The 20,396-nt window shown below is 32.0% G+C and overlaps 3 protein-coding genes across 3 annotated transcripts; 2 read left to right on the forward strand and 1 right to left on the reverse strand.

Annotated features, from left to right (window-relative positions):
* Window positions 1–1,749: 1,749 nt before the first annotated feature.
* On the reverse strand, window positions 1,750–2,667 carry LOC123295563. The gene has a single exon (XM_044876964.1). The coding sequence runs from the start codon at window positions 2,665–2,667 to the stop codon at window positions 1,750–1,752; it is 918 nt and encodes a 305-aa protein (XP_044732899.1).
* An 8,525-nt stretch (window positions 2,668–11,192) lies between these two features.
* LOC123295571 (protein translocase subunit SecD) lies at window positions 11,193–12,281 on the forward strand. Its single transcript, XM_044876975.1, has one exon. The coding sequence runs from the start codon at window positions 11,193–11,195 to the stop codon at window positions 12,279–12,281; it is 1,089 nt and encodes a 362-aa protein (XP_044732910.1).
* A 4,360-nt stretch (window positions 12,282–16,641) lies between these two features.
* On the forward strand, window positions 16,642–17,273 carry LOC123305839. Its single transcript, XM_044887675.1, has 2 exons — window positions 16,642–16,686; window positions 16,742–17,273. The coding sequence occupies exons 1-2, from the start codon at window positions 16,663–16,665 to the stop codon at window positions 17,234–17,236; spliced, it is 519 nt and encodes a 172-aa protein (XP_044743610.1). The 5' UTR covers window positions 16,642–16,662; the 3' UTR covers window positions 17,237–17,273.
* Window positions 17,274–20,396: the final 3,123 nt, after the last annotated feature.

The following is a 20,396-nucleotide window of genomic DNA, read 5'->3' on the forward strand; positions in this document are numbered from 1 at the left end:
ATATTTGGAATAAAGACCATAAGCTTATTAATGTTCATGATATTCCTGACGCAGAGCTAAAGAAAAAAACTTGGGCAGGGGTTTTGCAGTTTTTTATGAAGCATATACATGAGAGAGATTTACTAAAAAGATGGTATGAAATAGCTGATCTATTGCCTCAAATTGCACAAATGAATATCGGTATTGATTATCTAGAGCTAATTTTAACCTATACATTGATTAAAATAGAAAAAGATGATAAAATAGAACTTGAGAAAATGCTCAAAAGCCGCTTAAATACTGAACTTGGAGAAAAACTTATGACTAGTCTTGCTCACCACTGGGAACAACAGGGAATAGAAAAAGGTATCCAACAAGGCATGCAGATTGGTAGAAATGAAGGCGTGCAGATTGGTAGAAATGAAGGCGTGCAGATTGGTAGAAATGAGGGAAAACACGAAAGAACGATAGAAGTAGCTAAAAATATGCTGACTAATAATTACTCTATCCCTGAAGTATCGCGTATTACAGGGCTTTCTATCTCAGAGATTAACAAACTTCTAAAATCTCAATCCTAACTTGTAAAACTCTACACTTGATCTGACAGACAGTGATTGATTAAGCAGCAAAAGAGCTGTCAGATCAAGTGTAGAGTTTTACAATTTAATTCTTCTCTTCTTTTTTTGTAACAAATCCTACAGTCTTCTTCCGTTAATGGTACTGCTTGCGTTTGCATCACAGTAGCATCTTGATTACTATAATTTGTATTTAAGTGTTTCTGGAAGTTCTGATACTGTGATTTCATTTTTTGAGAATTTAGGAAGTTAGTATATTTTTAATAAAATATACTAACTATTGTTTTTGGTCAAAAGCTATTGTAATCTAAATAGTACCAAAAAGGATGTCCTAAATAATATAACTATCCAAAAGTGCATTAATCTAATTTTTGGACATTAGAATTAGATATGTCCTAAAACGTTCGTTTTTAGACAGCTACAGAATTTTTTTTCTGTGTTGCTCTTTGCTTTTGCCTTTCTATATGACGTCCTACTATTGCATTTAATTCTTCACGTCTTCTCTTATAATTGTAGGTAATATTGTTCTCTGTTTTTGTATCTATATTTTGTTTTTTAATGACAGTGCTATCATATGAGCGTTGGCATTGCATATTTTAGTTCCTATAATTATTTATAATAAAATATAAATGGAAAGGAGCAGAGCTCCTTTTCCACAAGAATATCTGTAAAGATAAGATTATTATGACTTTTTATGTTTAAAGAATTTGTCAGTTTTTGGTGGTACTTCTTTTTAGTTACTAAAGAAACCTTCGTCCCATCTAGGTTAAAGCCTTGTTTCCCTTCGATCAATAGTTTTTTGTATCTTTTATCAGAGCAATATCTTTTAAAAAATCTGCGAATTTGTTGGTTTGAGAAATTATCTTTTTCTGCATCTATAATTTCCTTGTGAATGCCTATGGCAAGTAGTTTTGCCGGGATAGAGAAGCATAGAGGGTATTTTGTTTGTAGTAGTTTTAAAACTTGTTTGTATTCTTTTTTCCATCGTGCAAGTTTAGCTTTTAAAGCTTCTTGTTGCTCTTGTGCTAATATTTGTGCTTTAGCGGCTTTATTGTTGCAAGCATTTTTAGTAGGTTTAGTATTAGCCGTTTTTTGCTGTAATGCACGCTTATCTATGACCACTACTTTGAGGTAAAATAGTTTGCAGCGGCATTTTAAGCTTCAATGTAGATCTTGCAGTTTGCAAAGCGTTTTACTACTCATTTCTTAGTTTGTTGATTTCAGTGATAGATAAACCAGTAACCTTGGAAATAAAATCAGGATCAGAGTCAGCTGCAAGCATATTTTTTGCCACTTCTATTGATTTATTATATTCACCTTCAGCTTTTCCAATCTGCATACCTCTAGCTTCGCCTCTAGCTTCAGCGGATTCATTCATGAAATCTTCGACAGATTTGTTATCCATGATGCGTTTAATTTCCTGCTCATAAGCAAGGAGTTCTGCTTCATTCCAGTTAAACTGATTTAATGCTTCATAAGCACGCCCTACTACAAGATCGCTACCTATAATTTTCTGCAGGTCAGCTTCACTTGTGTTAGCAGCATATTTAAAAAAATAGCACCATTTTTCGGTAATAGTTTTTAAGTCTTCAATTTTATCTATATTAAATTTAGGTAGTTCAATAAAGCTAAAAGAGAAATCCTTTAAGTCATGTTCAAAAGCAACTTTATCAAGGATGACATGATGAGAGAGATAATCAGCTTTATCAGGGAAGATAATATAATCACTAATAGCAATAAAGATGACTTCCTTAAGGTTAGCATAGAGCCCGTCTTGTTTTTGTCTTTGGGATAGTTGTCGTGAATAAGCTTTGGCGGCATAATATTGAGCTCTTTTCTCAACAAAGCCTTTAGAAGGGGAGACTTGCATTTCTACAATGACTTGTGTGCCATTTTGAGCTTTACATAGAACATCAACAAGAGATTGTTTTTTATAAGCAATATCAGGGTCTTGGACAGGACTTAGGAAAGTAACATCCTTTATTTGTTCATCATCTTTAAACTCCATGATATCATTAATAAAGTGAATAAGAATGTCTTTGTGCTTTTCAGAACCAAAGATTTTCTTGAAGGCGACATCATTTTTAGGATCGAGGAACTTTGAAACTGCCATGATTAACTACCAATATTTATATGTGCATTATATTATAGCACAAAATAGAAGATAAGTAAGTTATCAATTACTACCGTCTAAAGCCGGTAGTTTGGTTTACGCTTGCAAAGCAGATTAAAAGCGTAAACGCTAAAACTCTAAAATCATCTTTTTTATGATATTCTTCTTGTTGCTCTATATACTTCTGTACTGCTTCTGAATTCACATTACCAACTGTAACAACAAAATACCATCTAGCCCAAAGATGTTGACCCCAATATCGCTTACGAAGTAGTTCAAATTCCTGTAGCAATTTACGACTACTCTTTCCTTTAATATATTGAAACACCTTAGATATTGAGATTCTCGGTGGAACTGATACTAATATATGAACATGATCAGGACTTATGCTGCCACTAATTATATCTATGTAATTAGCTGCACATATTTCCTGAATTACTTCCCTTGCTCTACTTGCTATTTGCCCAGTTAAAACTCTATACCTGTACTTTGTACAAAACACTATATGATACTTTAAATCATACAGGCTATGAGACCCTCTCCTATATTCCATCTCTTCCTCTAGTAACCTATTAGATAGATTATACTAAAGTGTTCGCCTAAAGGCGAGGGTGTTAACCCTATCCCACTTAACTACATAAATGGAAGAGCAGAGGTCAATCTCTTATATCTAAACATATTTAACTTAATTTATTATTGATATGCAGCGTGATAAAATTAAAAGCAGTAAGACTCTTAGCAAAGAAGAATTAAAAAAGTTCTAAGACCAAAACCCTAGAAAAACATATAAAGAATTAGTCAAAATATGCCCTACACAAATCACAGAAAGTGGTATATCTAAAGCACTCAAAAGATGGAATATAAATTATCAATCGTTCTACTATGAAAAACAACGGCAATTTAAGCAGAGATTATTATGATCACTCTGCTTAATTGCTGCCATTAAAATTTTGATGATACTGAAAAAACTGTTAGCAATGAAATAGAACCAACACAATGAATGAAAAAGATATTAGTAGCAAAGAAGAAGATTTAAGTGCTAATAGTGATACTTCCGAGCGTCCAAGGCATGATGCTCTTATTCGTAAGGCTCTAGAGAACCCTATTGTTGCCCAAGAGTTCTTTGAGATGCATCTGCCAAAAGAGATTAAAGCTATGTTCTCTTCGCATACTCTAAAGATGGAAAAGGAAAGCTTTGTTGAAGCAGATCTAAAACACTCTATATCTGATATTCTATTCTCAGCTAGGTTTAAAGATGATACTGGATATTTATGGATACTTCTAGAGCATCAAAGTACTCCTGACCACTTCATGGCTTTAAGGCTATATCACTAAGGCTTGCTATTGTATCATCACCATGTATTTGCTGACCAGAAAATATAAATTGTTGAATTGCTACTGCTATTGGCTCTAGTAGTTTAGCACATTGACCAGCCCAACTTGCCATAGTGGTTCTAGAAAGCTCGATACCTTCTCTTTGATAAATTTGTGACTGACGATTTAGTGGTAAATGATTGCAATATTTCTGAATTAATATATGTGCTAGTAATCCAGCACCCGCCTTACCTTTATCAATAGTTTTTGATGGACGATAAGCTTGTACTATTAGTCCACAATTAGTCAAACACAGCGTGGTTTTATATGCCTTATAACCTTAAATGATGACGGAACATATTCTAATGTTTCTGAAATATCATCACTTATTTTACGAAATTTTGTTCCGCCACAAGAAGTACATTGATCATCAACTTCTAATAATATATCTTCTCTTGGTAAATGCTCTGGTAACTTTTGACGTTTTGGTTGTTGGTTACTACCATGATTATCTAAAGTAACTTGATCATGATTCGATGCAATATGATCGATCTTACTTCTAAAACATGCAATAAGCTCATTTTCCTCTATTCTTAGCTCAATATTCTGTATTTGTCGCTCTAACTTTTCTGATGATTGACCATATCGTTTAGATTTTAATAACGCCAGTTGTTCCTTTAAACTATTATTTTCTTCAGTTAATGACCTATTTTCTGCATTAAGAAATTTATTTTTAATTATCAATGATTCTATATCAAGATTTAATGTTGCAACACTTTGATGCAACTCTTCTATTTCTGATAGTAAATTTTTATTAATCACAAATGATATTCCAATATCTCAAATCAAGTACTAACTTTACAGAAGCCATTTTTTATAAATAGCAAATCCAGCTACTTCTTACTAAAACAGTACACAAATGACTAATTATTATAGTAAAACTTTATAGACTAAATTATCAAGTATATATTTGAAATTAAAACTACATTGATAAAACTAAAGCGAATTTATCCAACATATTCAGGTCTATTAGACCATCTTGGATTACGCCAATCTATACCTTCTATTAACATTGATAATTGTGCCTTGGTAATGCTAATAGATTGCTTCTCATCAACCTTAGGCCATGTGAAGTTACCACTATCAAGACATTTATAATACAAACAAAAACCTTGACCATCCCACCATAATATTTTTATTTTGCCTGCTTGTTTACCCCTAAAAACAAATAAAATACTCTTATGAAACTGATTTAATAATATCGATTGTGCCAATATTGATAAACCGTTAATACCCTTACGCATATCCGTACAACCAGTGCAAAGATATATCCTACTCTCTGAAGACAAATTTAACATTGTAGCTCCAGTATTTTGATTATCTCCAGCAGTTTTGTACTTTTAATGTTGCCTTCCAGTACCTAACAAAGAAAAATTATTAAATACTAATTCTGCTTTATTTAATATTATATGCTCATTGTGCTGTACTGATAATTCAACAAATTGATTATTTGAATTATTAGATACTTCCTTTTTTATCTTGTCACTCTTCTTTCTACTACGCCAACTGTATAATGTTTTAACAGATATTCCATAAGATTTTGCAAGTTGAGATATAATACATCCTGTTTGATATGATTCACTAATGATTTGGTTCTTTTGTGCTTCTGTAATAGTGGGGATTGTGATATTCTTCATACTATATTATCCTTTGCTTATGACACTATAGAATAATATGTATTGCTCACTATTTACTAGACCGCCTTAACATGACGCTTACCATTGATATCTGAATATTATAATCATTAAGAATCTGTATATGATCATTACCGGTATATTGACTACCTTGATCACTATTAAATATCTGTGGAGCTTGATACTTATTTAATGCTTCCTTCAATATATCAGTTACTAATGTCCCGTCCATGCTATTTGACAGTTTATGTAGTTAAGTGGGATAGGGTTAACACCCTCGCCTTTAGGCGAACACTTTAGTATAATCTATCTAATAGGTTACTAGAGGAAGAGATGGATTATAGGAGAGGGTCTCATAGCCTGTATTATTTAAAGTATCATATAGTGTTTTGTACAAAGTACAGGTATAGAGTTTTAACTGGGCAAATAGCAAGTAGAGCAAGGGAAGTAATTCAGGAAATATGTGCAGCTAATTACATAGATATAATTAGTGGCAGCATAAGTCCTGATCATGTTCATATATTAGTATCAGTTCCACCGAGTATCTCAATATCTAAGGTGTTACAATATATTAAAGGAAAGAGTAGTCGTAAATTGCTACAGGAATTTTAACTACTTCGTAAGCGATATTGGGGTCAACATCTTTGGGCTAGAGGGTATTTTGTTATTACAGTTGGTAATGTGAATTCAGAAGCAGTACAGAAGTATATAGAGCAACAAGAAGAATATCATAAAAAAGATGATTTTAGAATATCAGAGTTTTAGCGTTTACGCTTTTAATCTGCTTTGCAAGCGTAAACCAAATTACCGGCTTTAGACGGTAGTAATTGATAGCTTAATATGGCTTTGCTATGCCAATCTATAATGGATGCTAGATACACAAAGCCTCCGTTAGTGCGAATATATGTAATATCTCCGCGCCAGTTCTCATTAGCAGTAGGAACAACTTCTTTCTTAGTTTTATCAGTTGTAATCCAGTATTTATCAAGTAGGTAGCTGTATATTTTATGCTCACTATCTTTTATAGTAGTTGACTTCTTTTATGAGGGTATATCGCTTCAATACCAATGAATCTCATAGATTTTAGCACTCGGTCTCGACCTATCTTAAAACCATCTTCTAATAATTGCTGATATATATATATATAACGATAACCAAATTCTGGATTATCTGTATATATCTCATCTATTCTATTTAATATATCTAAATTATAGCTACTAAGTCCTTCTCCTTTATAATATGTTGAAGAACGGTTAACCCCTAATAATTCACATCGTCTTGTCTTTGGTAACTGTTCTAGCTTGGATATGACAAGACTCTTTCTATTTGATAAATCCAAGCTCCTTAGCTTTCCCACAGCCCAATCTCTCTCAATTGTAGTTTTTCCTAATACCTTTGCCAACGCATCATTTTGCTCCTTAAGTTCTTTAATTTGTTCTTGATATTCACTCACTACCTTAGCTGGTTCAAATGCTATTGCTGCATTTGATAAAAATTGCTTCTTCCAATGTGATATACTATTGCTACTCACCTCATATTTAGACGATAACTGTGATATTGTTACTTCTTCTTTGAATAATTCTAACACTATCTTTGTCTTCTCTTCAGCACTGAAATTCCGTATCTGTTTCTTAGTCATATTATCTCCTATAAGTTATTTCTTTATTCTAACTTATTACCAAGATAACCTAACTCTTTTTTTGTCCAATTTTTTCAGTCCATTATATCTTTAAAATCGTGAATTTTATTTATTTTACTAAACATATTTATTATTTTCTTTATTTAATTTTTTGTAATTAGCATTATTGTATGTATTAGCTTTTCCGTCATTGTGAGGAAAAACTATAAGTTTTGTACGTTCGCAATCTCAGGAGTCCTGCTTTACGAGATTGTCACGCTCCTTATAGTCGCTCGCAATGACATGGATCAATTCCTCTAAAGAATTTGTCATAACCTTTAAGTCCTCTTCTCTAGATAGGTTATGTTTTGCATCTTTAACTAATTTCAGTAGTATCTGTTTACTTGTTATTTTTTCTAACAGCTTAAGAGAAATATCATAAGGTACATCTTCATCTAACATGCCATGGATTAAATGTACCGGAATATTTATATCAATTTTGTTCTTTGTCAATAGTAAATGCTTTTTTGCATCTTCGATTAATTTATAGCTAATAGGGTATCTATATTCACAACTTCTACCTGATATTTCTAACACACTTTCTTTTTGTATTCTAGATTGATCTGTTGGCGATAGATTGTGCCAAATATCTTCCGTAAAATCAGCCGCAGGGGCTAAACAGATAAGTCCTTTAACTTTATTTGGAAACTTTAAAGCTGCAAGAAGTGCAAGCCATCCTCCTATGCTTGAGCCGACTATTATAGCTTGATCATCAATTAATTCATCTAAAACTAGTGCTACCCCTTCTAACCAACTACTAATAGTTTGATCTGTAAATTGTCCTGCAGCATGACCGTGACCAAAATTATCAAAAATAGTAAAATTATAATTGTTTTTTTTTTACAATAATCTATTAAATAGAGAGCTTTAGATGAATGCATACCTGACATTAAGCCGTGTAAAAAAATTACTGGTGGAATATTTGTATTAACAATTCTATAATTATTATAGACAACAAATTTGTCTTGTGTTCTAGTATAAAGCTTGTGCATTTTAAATAATTATTTAAACAGATGAAATTATAATGCCTTCATTAAATTCAAGTAAACGATACAATAAATATACTATTTTGCAAGTAGTTCCTGCTTTAGTTTCAGGAGGAGTTGAAAGAGGAACTATAGAAGTTGCAAAATATCTTAAAGTTCTTGGTCATACTCCAATTATAATTTCAGCTGGCGGTGCTTTAGTTAAAGAGTTAGATAATGAGGATATACTACATATTCAAACGAATAGTAGTAGTAAAAACCCTTTTGTAATTCTAAGTAATGCTAGGTTAATAGCCGAAATAATCAAAAAATATAAAGTTGATATAGTGCATACGAGATCAAGAGCTCCGGCATGGAGTTCATATCTAGCAGCAAAATGGACGAATACTAAGTTTTTAACAACCTTTCATGGTATTTATAACGCTCCTAATGATTTGAAGAAATATTATAATAGTATAATGTTAAAGGGAGAGAAAGTTATTGCCGTATCCAATTTTGTGAAGCAGCATTTACTTAAAAATTATAATGTTGATGAACGTAAAATAGTGGTAATTGAGCGTGGTGTAAATTGTGATTATTTCGATCCAGCAAATTTAACACCAGAAAGGCTTAAAAAATGTCGTGATAAATATGATGCTCCAGATAATGTACCAATAATATCAATGCCCTCGAGAATGACTAACTGGAAAGGGCATCTTGTTTTAGTAGAGGCATTAAGCAAATTAAAGCACAGAAACTTTTATTGTTTCATGGTCGGTGATTTATCAAGGCATCCTAGTTTTACTAATAGAGTAAAAGAACTTATCGCAAATTTAAAACTTCAAAATAAAATTCAAATTTTTGGTAATGATTCTGATATCATAAATCTATATGGTATTTCTGACATTATTGTTTCTGCTTCGATTGAGCCTGAAGCTTTTAGGCGTACTATTATTGAAGGGCAGGCTATGGAAAAGCTTGTTATTGCCACTAACATTGGTGGAGCTACTGAAACAATAAATGATAATGTAACAGGTTTTCACGTAAAGCCAAATGATGCTGATGAAAAAATTGATTATTGCTTATCTATTTTAAATACTGAAGAAGCTAAAAAAATTCAAAACTCTGCAAGATATACTGTAATTAATGACTTCTCCCTTGATTTAATGCTCCGAAAAAATCTTGAAGTTTATAAAGAAGTTTTAAAAAACTCCCCTAATTCAAAAACGATGCCGTAAATTTAAGATTTTCTAATAAAATCACTTATTCCTCATTCCCTATAAGTGATAAAACAATTAATAATCTCTCTTTTTCTTCTATATTTTTATTTTACCCTTGCATTAAAGCGATTAGGCAGCTATTTTTATTTTATTGATAGTCCCTTTGGAGGTACAAACCTCCATCTTCCAGATGGAGAAGCTTTAGCTTGCCATGTGCACGATGATGCGTTAGCATCATAAGCACTATGACACATTACAGCAGGAAATCACATACAGTTTACTATCATCGCTATCACATAGTGTGGATTACAAAGTATCGATATAAGGTATTAACTTACGATATAAAAAAGAGGGTTCGAGAAATTATTGCACAGGTAGCAACAGAATTAGGTATTAAAATAGAAAATGGAGTAGTATCAAGCGATCATATACACATTTTTGCTAATATTCCACCTCATATAAAAATCTGTGAATTTGTACAAAAAGCGAAAGTCAGATCTTCAAAGAAGATGCAAGAGGAATTTCCAATATTAAAACAAAAATACTTGGGTAGACATTTGTGGGCACGGGGTTACCTTAGTGCTACTAGTGGTAATGTGACTGATGATATAATTAATGAATATATTAATAAGCATACTGATGCACATGAATCAGAAATGATTTCTAACATAAGACTCGAATAAGCTTTAGCTTGATATGCGACTTCTAGTCGCTATAATCAAACTTTTATCTCTCAGATGAAAGTGGTTGATTTTTTAAACTTAAAGGAAATAATTTATGTCGACAAATGGGCAAGACAGTAACACAAATAATAATGATACAATAGAGATACAAGAAACTGAAGTTGTACCTGTAGAGACTACGAATTCTTTACAATCGGGGTTAACAAGCTTAATACCTATGGTTTTAATTTTTGCGGTATTTTATTTCTTACTGTTACGTCCACAAGAAAAACGTCGTAAAGAAAGGGAGAAGTTAGTAAGCGAAGTTAAAAAAGGTGAAGAAGTTCTAGCAAATAGCGGTATTAGCGGATCGTTACTAAAGTTAGCGAAAGTGAACCTAATATTGAAGTTGAAATAGCAAAAGATGTACGTATTAAAGTTTTAAAAAGTGCTATTGTTGATATAACTAGCCGTTCTAAAGATGTAGCAGTTAAAAAGGAAGATAATAAAAATAATAAAAAAGATAAGAAGGTAAGCGGTGCAAAATCTTCCTAAGTGGAAAATTTTCCTTTCAATTATATGTACGATTTTTGCAGTTATTTGTGCTTTGCCGAATTTTACACAGGTAGAGTCCAAATATTTGCCTCATGATTCAGTAAATTTAGGGCTTGACCTTAGGGGTGGGGCCCATTTATTGCTTGATGTTGATTTCGATACTTATCTCAATGACACTATGGAAAATTTAGCCGATACTTTACGTAAAAGCTTTCGTGAAGATAAAGTTGGTTATAAAAATCTGTTAGAGCAAAATAATATTCAGTTAGAGCTGAGATCGCAGGAAGAATTAAAGCCATTAAAAAAAAATAGTTAGCAACATTGATCCTGAGATCAATATTGAAGCAAATGATAACAGAATAAAGCTTTCCTATAGCGAATCTAGATTAAGTGAACTACTTAATAAAGTAGTCGATCAATCTATTGAGATTGTTAGAATGCGAGTTGATAGTACTGGCACTAAAGAGCCTATACTGCAAAAACAAGGTGATAGGCATATATTATTACAAGTTCCTGGTGAAGAAGATCCAACCTATTTAAAAAATATCTTAGGTAAAACTGCCAAAGTAACTTTTCATTTAGTTGATGAAAATGCCAATGTTGAAGAAGCAGTAAAAGGTCATGTGCCTATGTGTTCAATGCTTGTTCAAGGGGATAGAATGGGTTATTTAGTTGTAAAGAAAAAAGCTATTTTAGGTGGTGATTCATTAACAACTGCCGCAGCCTCTTTTGACCAGAATTCACAAGCAGGTGTATCATTTTCTTTTAATAGTTTGGGTAGTAAATTATTTGGTGAAGTTACTAAAAATAATGTTGGAAAGCATCTTGCTATAGTTTTAGATAATAAGCTACTTAGTGCTCCAACAATAAATCAACCAATTATGGGTGGTAGCGGTATAATCTCAGGTGATTTTACTGTTGAATCGGCAAATGAACTTGCGTTATTATTACGTGCCGGCTCACTGCCTGCACCGCTTAAGATTATTGAAGAAAGAAGTATACGACCGAATCTTGGAGCTGATTCTATAGAATCGGGAAAAAAGGCAGGGATAATTGGTTTTGCAGCAGTTTGTATATTTATGGTCTGGTCTTATGGCTTGCTTGGTTTATTTGCAAATATAGCTTTAAGTCTTGCTATGCTATATGTTTTAGCATTATTGTCGCTTTTCCAAGCTACCTTAACTCTGCCAGGGATTGCTGGGATAATACTTACTATGGGTATGGCTGTTGACGCTAATGTATTGATTTACGAGCGAATAAAGGAAGAGCTAAATAAAGGAACTTCCAACCTTTATGCTATTAAAACCGGTTTTGAGTCAGCCTTTGCTACTATTTTGGATTCTAACCTTACTACTCTGATTGTTGCTTTTCTACTTTATATATTTGGAGTTGGAGCAATAAAAGGATTTGCTGTAGCATTAACAATCGGGATTATATCATCGATGTTTTCAGCAATTATTATTACTAAATTACTAATAGATATTTGGGTAAAATATTTTAAACCTAAAAAACTAGGCCTTGTATAAGATTTGGGGATATAAAAAATGCAATCAAATGTTATAAAAATTATTATTGGAGTTAGTCTATTAATAGGTGTTGGAGCATTATATTTATTATTATCTTTAAAGACTCCAGATAAGCCTCTTGCTGGTCAGGTAAATATTTATGAAGATAACGCAGAAATCGGTGGTGACTTTGAATTAATAGATCAAAATGGTGAAATATTTAGTAGTGATGAATTAAAAGGTAAATTAAGCCTTATATATTTTGGATTTACTAGCTGCCCTGATATATGCCCAACTTCTTTAAATAAAATAACAAAAGCGGTGGAAATTTTAAGCGAAAATAAGATAGATATAGTACCGGTTTTTATTACTATTGATCCAAGCCGCGATACGCAGTATTAAAGGAATATTTAAAACATTTTCATCCTAAATTTATTGGACTTACAGGTGGTAAGAAGCAAATAAGAGAAGTAGCAGATAAGTTTAAGGTTTATTATGCTAAGGCTGCTAGTGAAAATGATATGACCAGGATTATATGCTAGATCATTCCTCTTTTACTTATTTGATGAATGAAAATGGAAAATATCTAAAGCATTTTTATTTAGATTCTGCTCCTAGCGAAATTATGGAGTTTTTAAAAAGTAACTGATGAATAATTATTTGTTAGTAGCATATATATTTACCTTTTTAAGTCTGGGAGTATTGTTAGTTAGTAGCTTTATAACTTATAAGAAAGAGAAAAAAAATATTGATGCAAAAAGGAGCAAAAAATAGGTTAATAACTATCATTATTTGCTTTTGTTCAGCAGTAATAGGAGTTAGTATAATACTTTATAATTTAGAAAAAAGTATAGTATTTTTCGTGCCGCCATCAAAAATTAATGAAGTAGAGCAGGGGAAAGAGCTAAGAGTTGATGGGCTAGTTAAAGTAGATTCAATAAATAAAATTGCGGCTGATAAAATAAGTTTTGTTATCACAGACAATATCAAAGACTTAGAATTATTATATCAAGGAGTGCTGCCTGCCTTATTTCCTGAGAATCAGGGTATTATCGCTATCGGTAGATTATCGAATGGCAAGTTTATAGCAAGGGAGCTGCTAGCAAAGCATGATGAGAATTACCGACCTCCGAATACTATATCATTCCCGCAGAAGCGGGAATCTAGAAAAAAATCTGTCATACCGCGGCTTGACCACGGTATCTCAAGACACGTTCTATGGCACAAGATCCCGTGATCAAGTCACGGGATGGCAATATAATTGACTGAATTCCCGATTTTGCGGGAATTATAAATGAGCTATTCAATAACATAAAACAATTATAACCAAAAAAATAAAACATGTTCACAGATAAAATTAAAGCAAAAGGAAATAACGACGAAATAAATGTAATCATTGAAATACCGATGAATAGCGGTCCGATTAAGTATGAATTCGATAAAAAATCAGGAGTGGTTTTTGTGGATCGTTTCATGCAAACCACAATGAGTTACCCATGTAATTACGGTTTTATTCCGCATACTCTTTCTAATGATGGTGATCCAGTAGATGTACTTGTTGTATCGCATCATCCAGTAGTGCCTGGCTCAGTAATTAAGTGTCAAGCTGTTGGGGTATTGATGATGGAAGATGAATCGGGTTTTGATGAGAAAATTATTTCAGTTCCAACCTCTAAGCTTGATATTACCTTTGATCATATCAAGGAATTAGATGATGTATGTGAGATGCTTAAGAAACGTATAGTTCATTTCTTCGAACATTATAAAGATTAAGAAAAAGGCAAATGGGTTAAAGTTACCGGCTGGGAAAATAAATCCAAAGCTGATAGCCTGATTAATGAGGGAGTAGAGAGAGCTAAGAATTAGTTTTATGTCATTCTTGCCAAGGTGCATGGGTGTCATCCCGCGGCGGCATTGCCCGCGTGCATCATTTTCCCTTGTCATCCCGTGATTTATTCACGGGATCCAGTTAAAAATACTAATAAAATTAGTATTTTTAATTATTTTCTGGATCTAGTTCCCAAGCCACGGTATGACACCGATCACGTTTCTCGCTTTATACTGGATTCCGTGGTCAAGCAACTGGATGACAGAGGAAAAATTGATAGTCCCTTTGGAGGTACAAACCTCTATCTTCCAGATGGGGAAGCTTTAGCTTGCCATGTGCACGATAATGCGTTAGCATCATAAGCACTATGACACATTACAGCAGGAAATCACATACAGTTTACTATCATCGCTATCACATAGTGTGGATTACAAAGTATCGATATAAGGTATTAACTTACGATATAAAAAAGAGGGTTCGAGAAATTATTGCACAGGTAGCAACAGAATTAGGTATTAAAATAGAAAATGGAGTAGTATCAAAGTAGAAGAGTCATGTATGTTTCAGCGCAAAAGAATGGTACACTTTTCAAAAAAGGGCAAACCTAGGTGAATGTTGGAAACCTCGGTTGAATGCGAAGTTGGAGGGGATAGATGACGTCATTGACCAATAGTAAATCAAGATGGCGTTGGGAGGTGTGGTGGGGGTGAGGAATGACATAAACGGGGCTTGACCAATAGTGATGGGCGTGGTTGACAGGAGTGTGTTTCTTGGAAGTGAGGCTTAAAGGGGGCGGGAATTGGACGTTAGATGAGATAATCGAGCCCACTTTCAACCCCAAAGTATGGTACACTTTTCCAAAAAGGGCAAACCTAGGTGAATGTTGGAAACCTCGGCATTGACCAATAGTAAATCAAGATGGCGTCGGGAGGTGTGGTGTTGGGGAATAATGGCTGCCTAAGCATTGATGACGTCATTGGCTTTGACCAATAGTGGCGGAGAGTGAACGGGGGGCGGGACGTTGACATTAGTCAGCAATTTTCAAGAATATGTTAATTTGACCTTGAAAAATATTGTAATTTGACACTTTATACATGATAAAATTCAAAACACGTGACCGGATGTTAATATTTTTTTATGATTAAGCAATGTAATATGACACTTGAAATTTACATAATAAAAATACATGTTCAAACTTGTTTGAATGGACTTTGATCTTAAAATAATTTTACACGTGTCAGCAATTTTCAAGAATATGTTTGACCTTGAAAAATATGATATCATCATCTTGTAACAAGTTCAAACTTGTTTGAAATAATTTTACATGTGTCAAAACACGTGACCGGATGCTAATATTTTTTTATGATTAAGCAATGTAATATGACACTTGAACGTGTTAGATAATAATTTGCAAATCTGAATTCCAAGAAAAGAATATTATGAGTCTGCAATTTTCAAGAATATGTTGAAATAGATATCATCTAACCTTGAAAAATATTGTAATTTGACACTTTAAGTATACATGATAAAATTCAAGATACGTGACCGGATGTTAATATTTTTTTATTGAATCAGCAATATAATATGACACTTGAAATTTACATAATAAAAATACATGTTTAAACTTGTTTGAACTTGTTTAAACTTGTCTGAATTCCAAGAAAAAACAATTAGTTTGAATTACGATTATAAAAATATCAAATTACAAGATTTGACCTTGAAAAATATGATATCATCATCCTGTTACAAGTTCAAACTTGTTTGAATAAAAATACATGTTCAAACTTGTTTGAACATGTTTAAACTTGTTTGAACATGTTTAAACTTGTTTGAATCGCATTAGATCTTCAAATAATTTTACACGTGTTATGAGATTAGATAATAATTTCTGCTGGTGGGGGATTTTTGGAGTGGTGGTAATCATATAAAAAAGGCGCTCGACATTACGGTAATATCAGTTTTCATTAAATATTCATAATATTAATCAAAATGAATAGAGCAGAATTAAAATTATTAGATAGTTGTTTAGTGCGACCATGCATAAAAATGGACGACTTGCCACTGAAAAAAAAATTAAAAATACTAAAAATGGAGCGGATTCTAACGATACATGGGCCATCAATAAAAGTTTTACTGGATATAAGCCTAGATGGTACAGAAAACGAGGGGGTTTTTCTACCATCTAGGTTTGCAGTGTTGACGGACAACATGATTAAATTATTTAACACAAAACCGGGGTATTTGAGGGTGGAGGAGAAAATTGGAAGAAGTCACCAACTGAGACTGCGCCTATTCGAAGACGATGGTGATAGTGATGATGACTATGTTCAAGAACATCAAAATTTTTTTTAACAAATCATTCCTATATTGAATTTTATTACTGCAAGATATATATATATATTATTGTTATTGTTATAAAAAATTGTAAAGTTTATGTTTTTGATATTTAAAAAAAAAAATAATACTAAATAAATTATGGATATTTTTGTAAAAAATGGTGTTTATTTTAATTCATTACAATTATGGGGTACAATGTCGCTACAAAATCATATTGATCTGTTTCAAAATTCGGAGATGATTTACCCAGAATATTTTAATGTGAGTATTGTTTGATAAGATCTGTTTAGAAAATTGTAGCCAAATATTTTTATAGATGGAATTTTATCAACTTATGGAGGCATGTCGTTGGAGTATACCTACAAAGTTAATCGACACATTACGGTATTCTTATTTAGAAGTTGATGATTGCTTTCATATTGCTGCATTTATAGTAAGAAATTGTTTGGATGCAATCTTATTTGTAAATTATGCGAAAAAGTTCAACTACTTTAAAAGAGATTTCAATCAGTTTGAAATATTACTAAATGAATGTTGTGATGATCTTACTCATGGAAGTAACTTGAGAAAAAATTGGGGTACATACGATATTCGCCGAAAACAATGGATTGGTGATAGTGCTAGACATGATGAGAGAATGTTTTTATGGTATGAACAAATAGATCCTAAAATTCTCTGTAGAATGCTATACCAACAAATGGATGGTGGAAATATACCGAAATGGTTCGAGCCATGGATATGTGCTACAAATTGTAATGAAATAGACAGATGTGATTGTGGAAGAAATAGTGATGATCATGATTGTATATAGAAATAAAAACATGAATATAATTGTCTATGATAAGTTTTTTTTTAAAATGTGTTTGTATTTACAATAAAAAACACCTATAATTTAATTAATCATTGTTTTGTTTTATCTATGAAATGACCTCACCACCTTATTTTCAGGTTATAAATACACCTTGTTTGTGATAATTATATTCGCACCATCAAGTAATTTTGAGTAATAAACATGAATCAAAAAACATTTGTATTACAACAATATTTTTATATTGTTTTGTGTTAGTTAAAAATTGCTTCAATAAAATTTCATGAACCTAGTCTAATATATATTCATATTAAAAAAATACATTTCCTTTTTTAAAACACAAATATGTTCACAAAAGCGGTCCACTATGACAAAATTTTTTTGTTACAAGTATGTTCGCAAAAACTTTCCACTATAAAAGGAGACTTTTTTTATCAATATATGAATCATGTAAAGAGTCGAACCCTAACCACGTGACTTTAACGTTAGATCCATGTTTAGCTAAGACCTTTTCCACTAAATAAATGTTTGGATCGTGAACTTTTTGTAATTCTTCAGCATAGAAACCACCCTTTATATCTTTGTTGTTGTAATCCTTTAAAATTTACATTTTAAAAAAAATTTACAGAAAAAAATTATTATTATGAATCTGAAAAAACACACAAAGTATTGGTGACACTACAGTTCAATAAATTCATCAAATCCATTCCTATAACGACCTGCATTCATAGAGAAATTTTTCATTATTACAACAAATCCATTTGGTGAACTCCAACAATGTCGATATAAATCATGAAATTTTTGAAAATTCATATCAGAGCCAACATGATTGTAGAATATGTGTTTTAGATTCATTTCATCCGTTTTGAATAGCACCAAGCAATTAACATTGCCCCTTATGTTATGCTTTAGAACACGTGCGTAGCTCTGACATAGGTAGAAACAATCAATTTTTCGATGACGATCCATACTAAAGTATTCTCTACTTCTCTGTTGTGAATGACAGCTCACATCATCAAAAATGAAAAGACTTTTTTCTCGAGCTTCATTCAGACTAGGAATTTCACTAGTATCACTAAGTGGAAAAATAGCCAACCCCTTTCACTAATTTTAAAGTCTCTTCTAGTAATTGATATTTCGGTTGGTAAACAGATTTACTGTACACATAAATGTTTTCAAAGCGTAAACCATTTTCATCTTAAATTAAATTCAACATAACATTGGTTTTACCACAACCACTAGGGCCACATATAATTGTTCATAGTGAATCTGAAAATAGACGACCATGATATGTTTGTGTGTCTGTATTTTCTGGTAATAAACACTCAGAGCAGGTTGTTGTTTATGAAAATGCAATGTAACTAAGACTAAAATTTTAATACAACCCAGAGCACTTTACGATACAGATCTACATGCGTATGCTAAACAATTTAAAATTCCGTATTTTTGTGGTGTTTTTATGTGTGACACCCTACCTAAAAGATCATATTTAAACAATAAATAATATTAAAAAATTAGATGATTATGTATTTTGTTTTAATATAAAATTATAATTTTTTTAAATAAAATTTTTTTTATCTAATCTAAAGTACAAGTTGATTTATTATATTCCATATAAAGAGCATATTATATGGGTTGATTGATGATGCTTGTTAGATTTGAAAACCAGACCTCTTTCTAAACAGACCAGTATTAAACAGGTTAAAACCAGTATTAAACAGATACAGACCAGTATTAAACAGGTTAAAACCAGTATAAAACAGGTACAGACCAGTATTAAACAGGTTAAAACCAGTATTAAACAGGTTAAAACCAGTATTAAACAGGTCAAAACCAGTATTAAACAGGTCAAAACCAGTATTAAACAGGTTAAAACCAGTATTAAACAGATACAGACCAGTATTAAACAGATACAGACCAGTATTAAACAGGTCAAAACCAGTATTAAACAGGTCAAAACCAGTATTAAACAGGTCAAAACCAGTATTTAACAGGTTAAAACCAGTATTAAACAGATACAGACCAGTATTAAACAGGTCAAAACCAGTATAAAACAGCTACAGACCAGTATTAAACAGATACAGACCAGTTTTAAACAGGTTTTCACCGATTTTACTCCGACTTTCGCCGATTTTACTCCGGTTTTACTCTGGTTTTCACCGATTTTGCTCCGACTTTCGCCGATTTTACTCCGGCTTTCACCGATTTTACTCTGGTTTTACTCCGGTTTTCACCGATTTTGCTCCGACTTTCGCCGATTTTACTCCGGTTTTACTCCAGTTTTCACCGATTTTGCTCCGACTTTCGCCGATTTTACACCGGTTTTACTCCGACTTTCGCCGATTTTACTCCGGTTTTACTCCAGTTTTCGTCGATTTTGCTCCGACTTTCGCCGATTTTACTCCGGCTTTTTAATTTTTGATAAAGTTATTATAAACTTGTTATTTAATTATATTTGTTTTCCTCAAGTAATGGGTGGTTTCTATGCCGAAGAATTACCAAAAGTTCACGATCCGAACATTTATTTAATGGAAAAGGTCTTAGCTAAACGTGGATCCAAAGTTAAAGTCCGGTTAGGGTACGACTCTTTACACAATTCATATATTGACAAAAAAGTCTCCTTTTATAGTGGAACGTTTTTGCGAACATACTTGTAACAAACAAAAATTTGTCATAGTGGACCGCTTTTGTGAACATACTTGTGATTTATAAAAAAATAAAAAATATCACATTGTAAAAATATTATTTTTATTGTAAAATTTTATCTCTAACATATAAAAACAGAGTTTTATTATAATAATATTTAAAAAATATATATTTATAAATTATCGAAAATACATTATAATTATTATTCTGAAAAGTATAAAAACAGAGTTGTATTATAATAATATTTAAAAAATATATATTTATAAATTATCGAAAATACATTATAATTATTATTCTGAAAAGTGTCCATTATCATCATCATCTTTCTTCATAAGATAATTTTCAATTATTTCTTTCACTTGAACATAGTCGGATAACTCGTTTGATGTAAATACACTGTAGTAAGATTGTTCAAAAATGGATAGTCCTACAATTCCATCTTTTTGTCCAGAGTGGATATTTTTTAAAATCCAGTTCCAAATTTGTTTGTCTTCATCGTCTGATGATGGGGAAAATT

The sequence above is a fragment of the Chrysoperla carnea genome, chromosome 1 (assembly GCF_905475395.1).
Source record: "Chrysoperla carnea chromosome 1, inChrCarn1.1, whole genome shotgun sequence".
NCBI lineage: Eukaryota > Metazoa > Arthropoda > Insecta > Neuroptera > Chrysopidae > Chrysoperla > Chrysoperla carnea.

Bases quoted from the DNA above. Each gene is read 5' to 3' on its own strand.
- LOC123295563 (XM_044876964.1), bottom strand. From the start codon at position 2,667: ATGGCAGTTTCAAAGTTCCTCGATCCTAAAAATGATGTCGCCTTCAAG.
- LOC123295571 (XM_044876975.1), top strand. From the start codon at position 11,193: ATGCGAGTTGATAGTACTGGCACTAAAGAGCCTATACTGCAAAAACAA.
- LOC123305839 (XM_044887675.1), top strand. From the start codon at position 16,663: ATGATTTACCCAGAATATTTTAAT. The intron at 16,687-16,741 runs GTGAGTATTGTT...ATATTTTTATAG, and splicing joins TTTACCCAGAATATTTTAAT to ATGGAATTTTATCAACTTAT.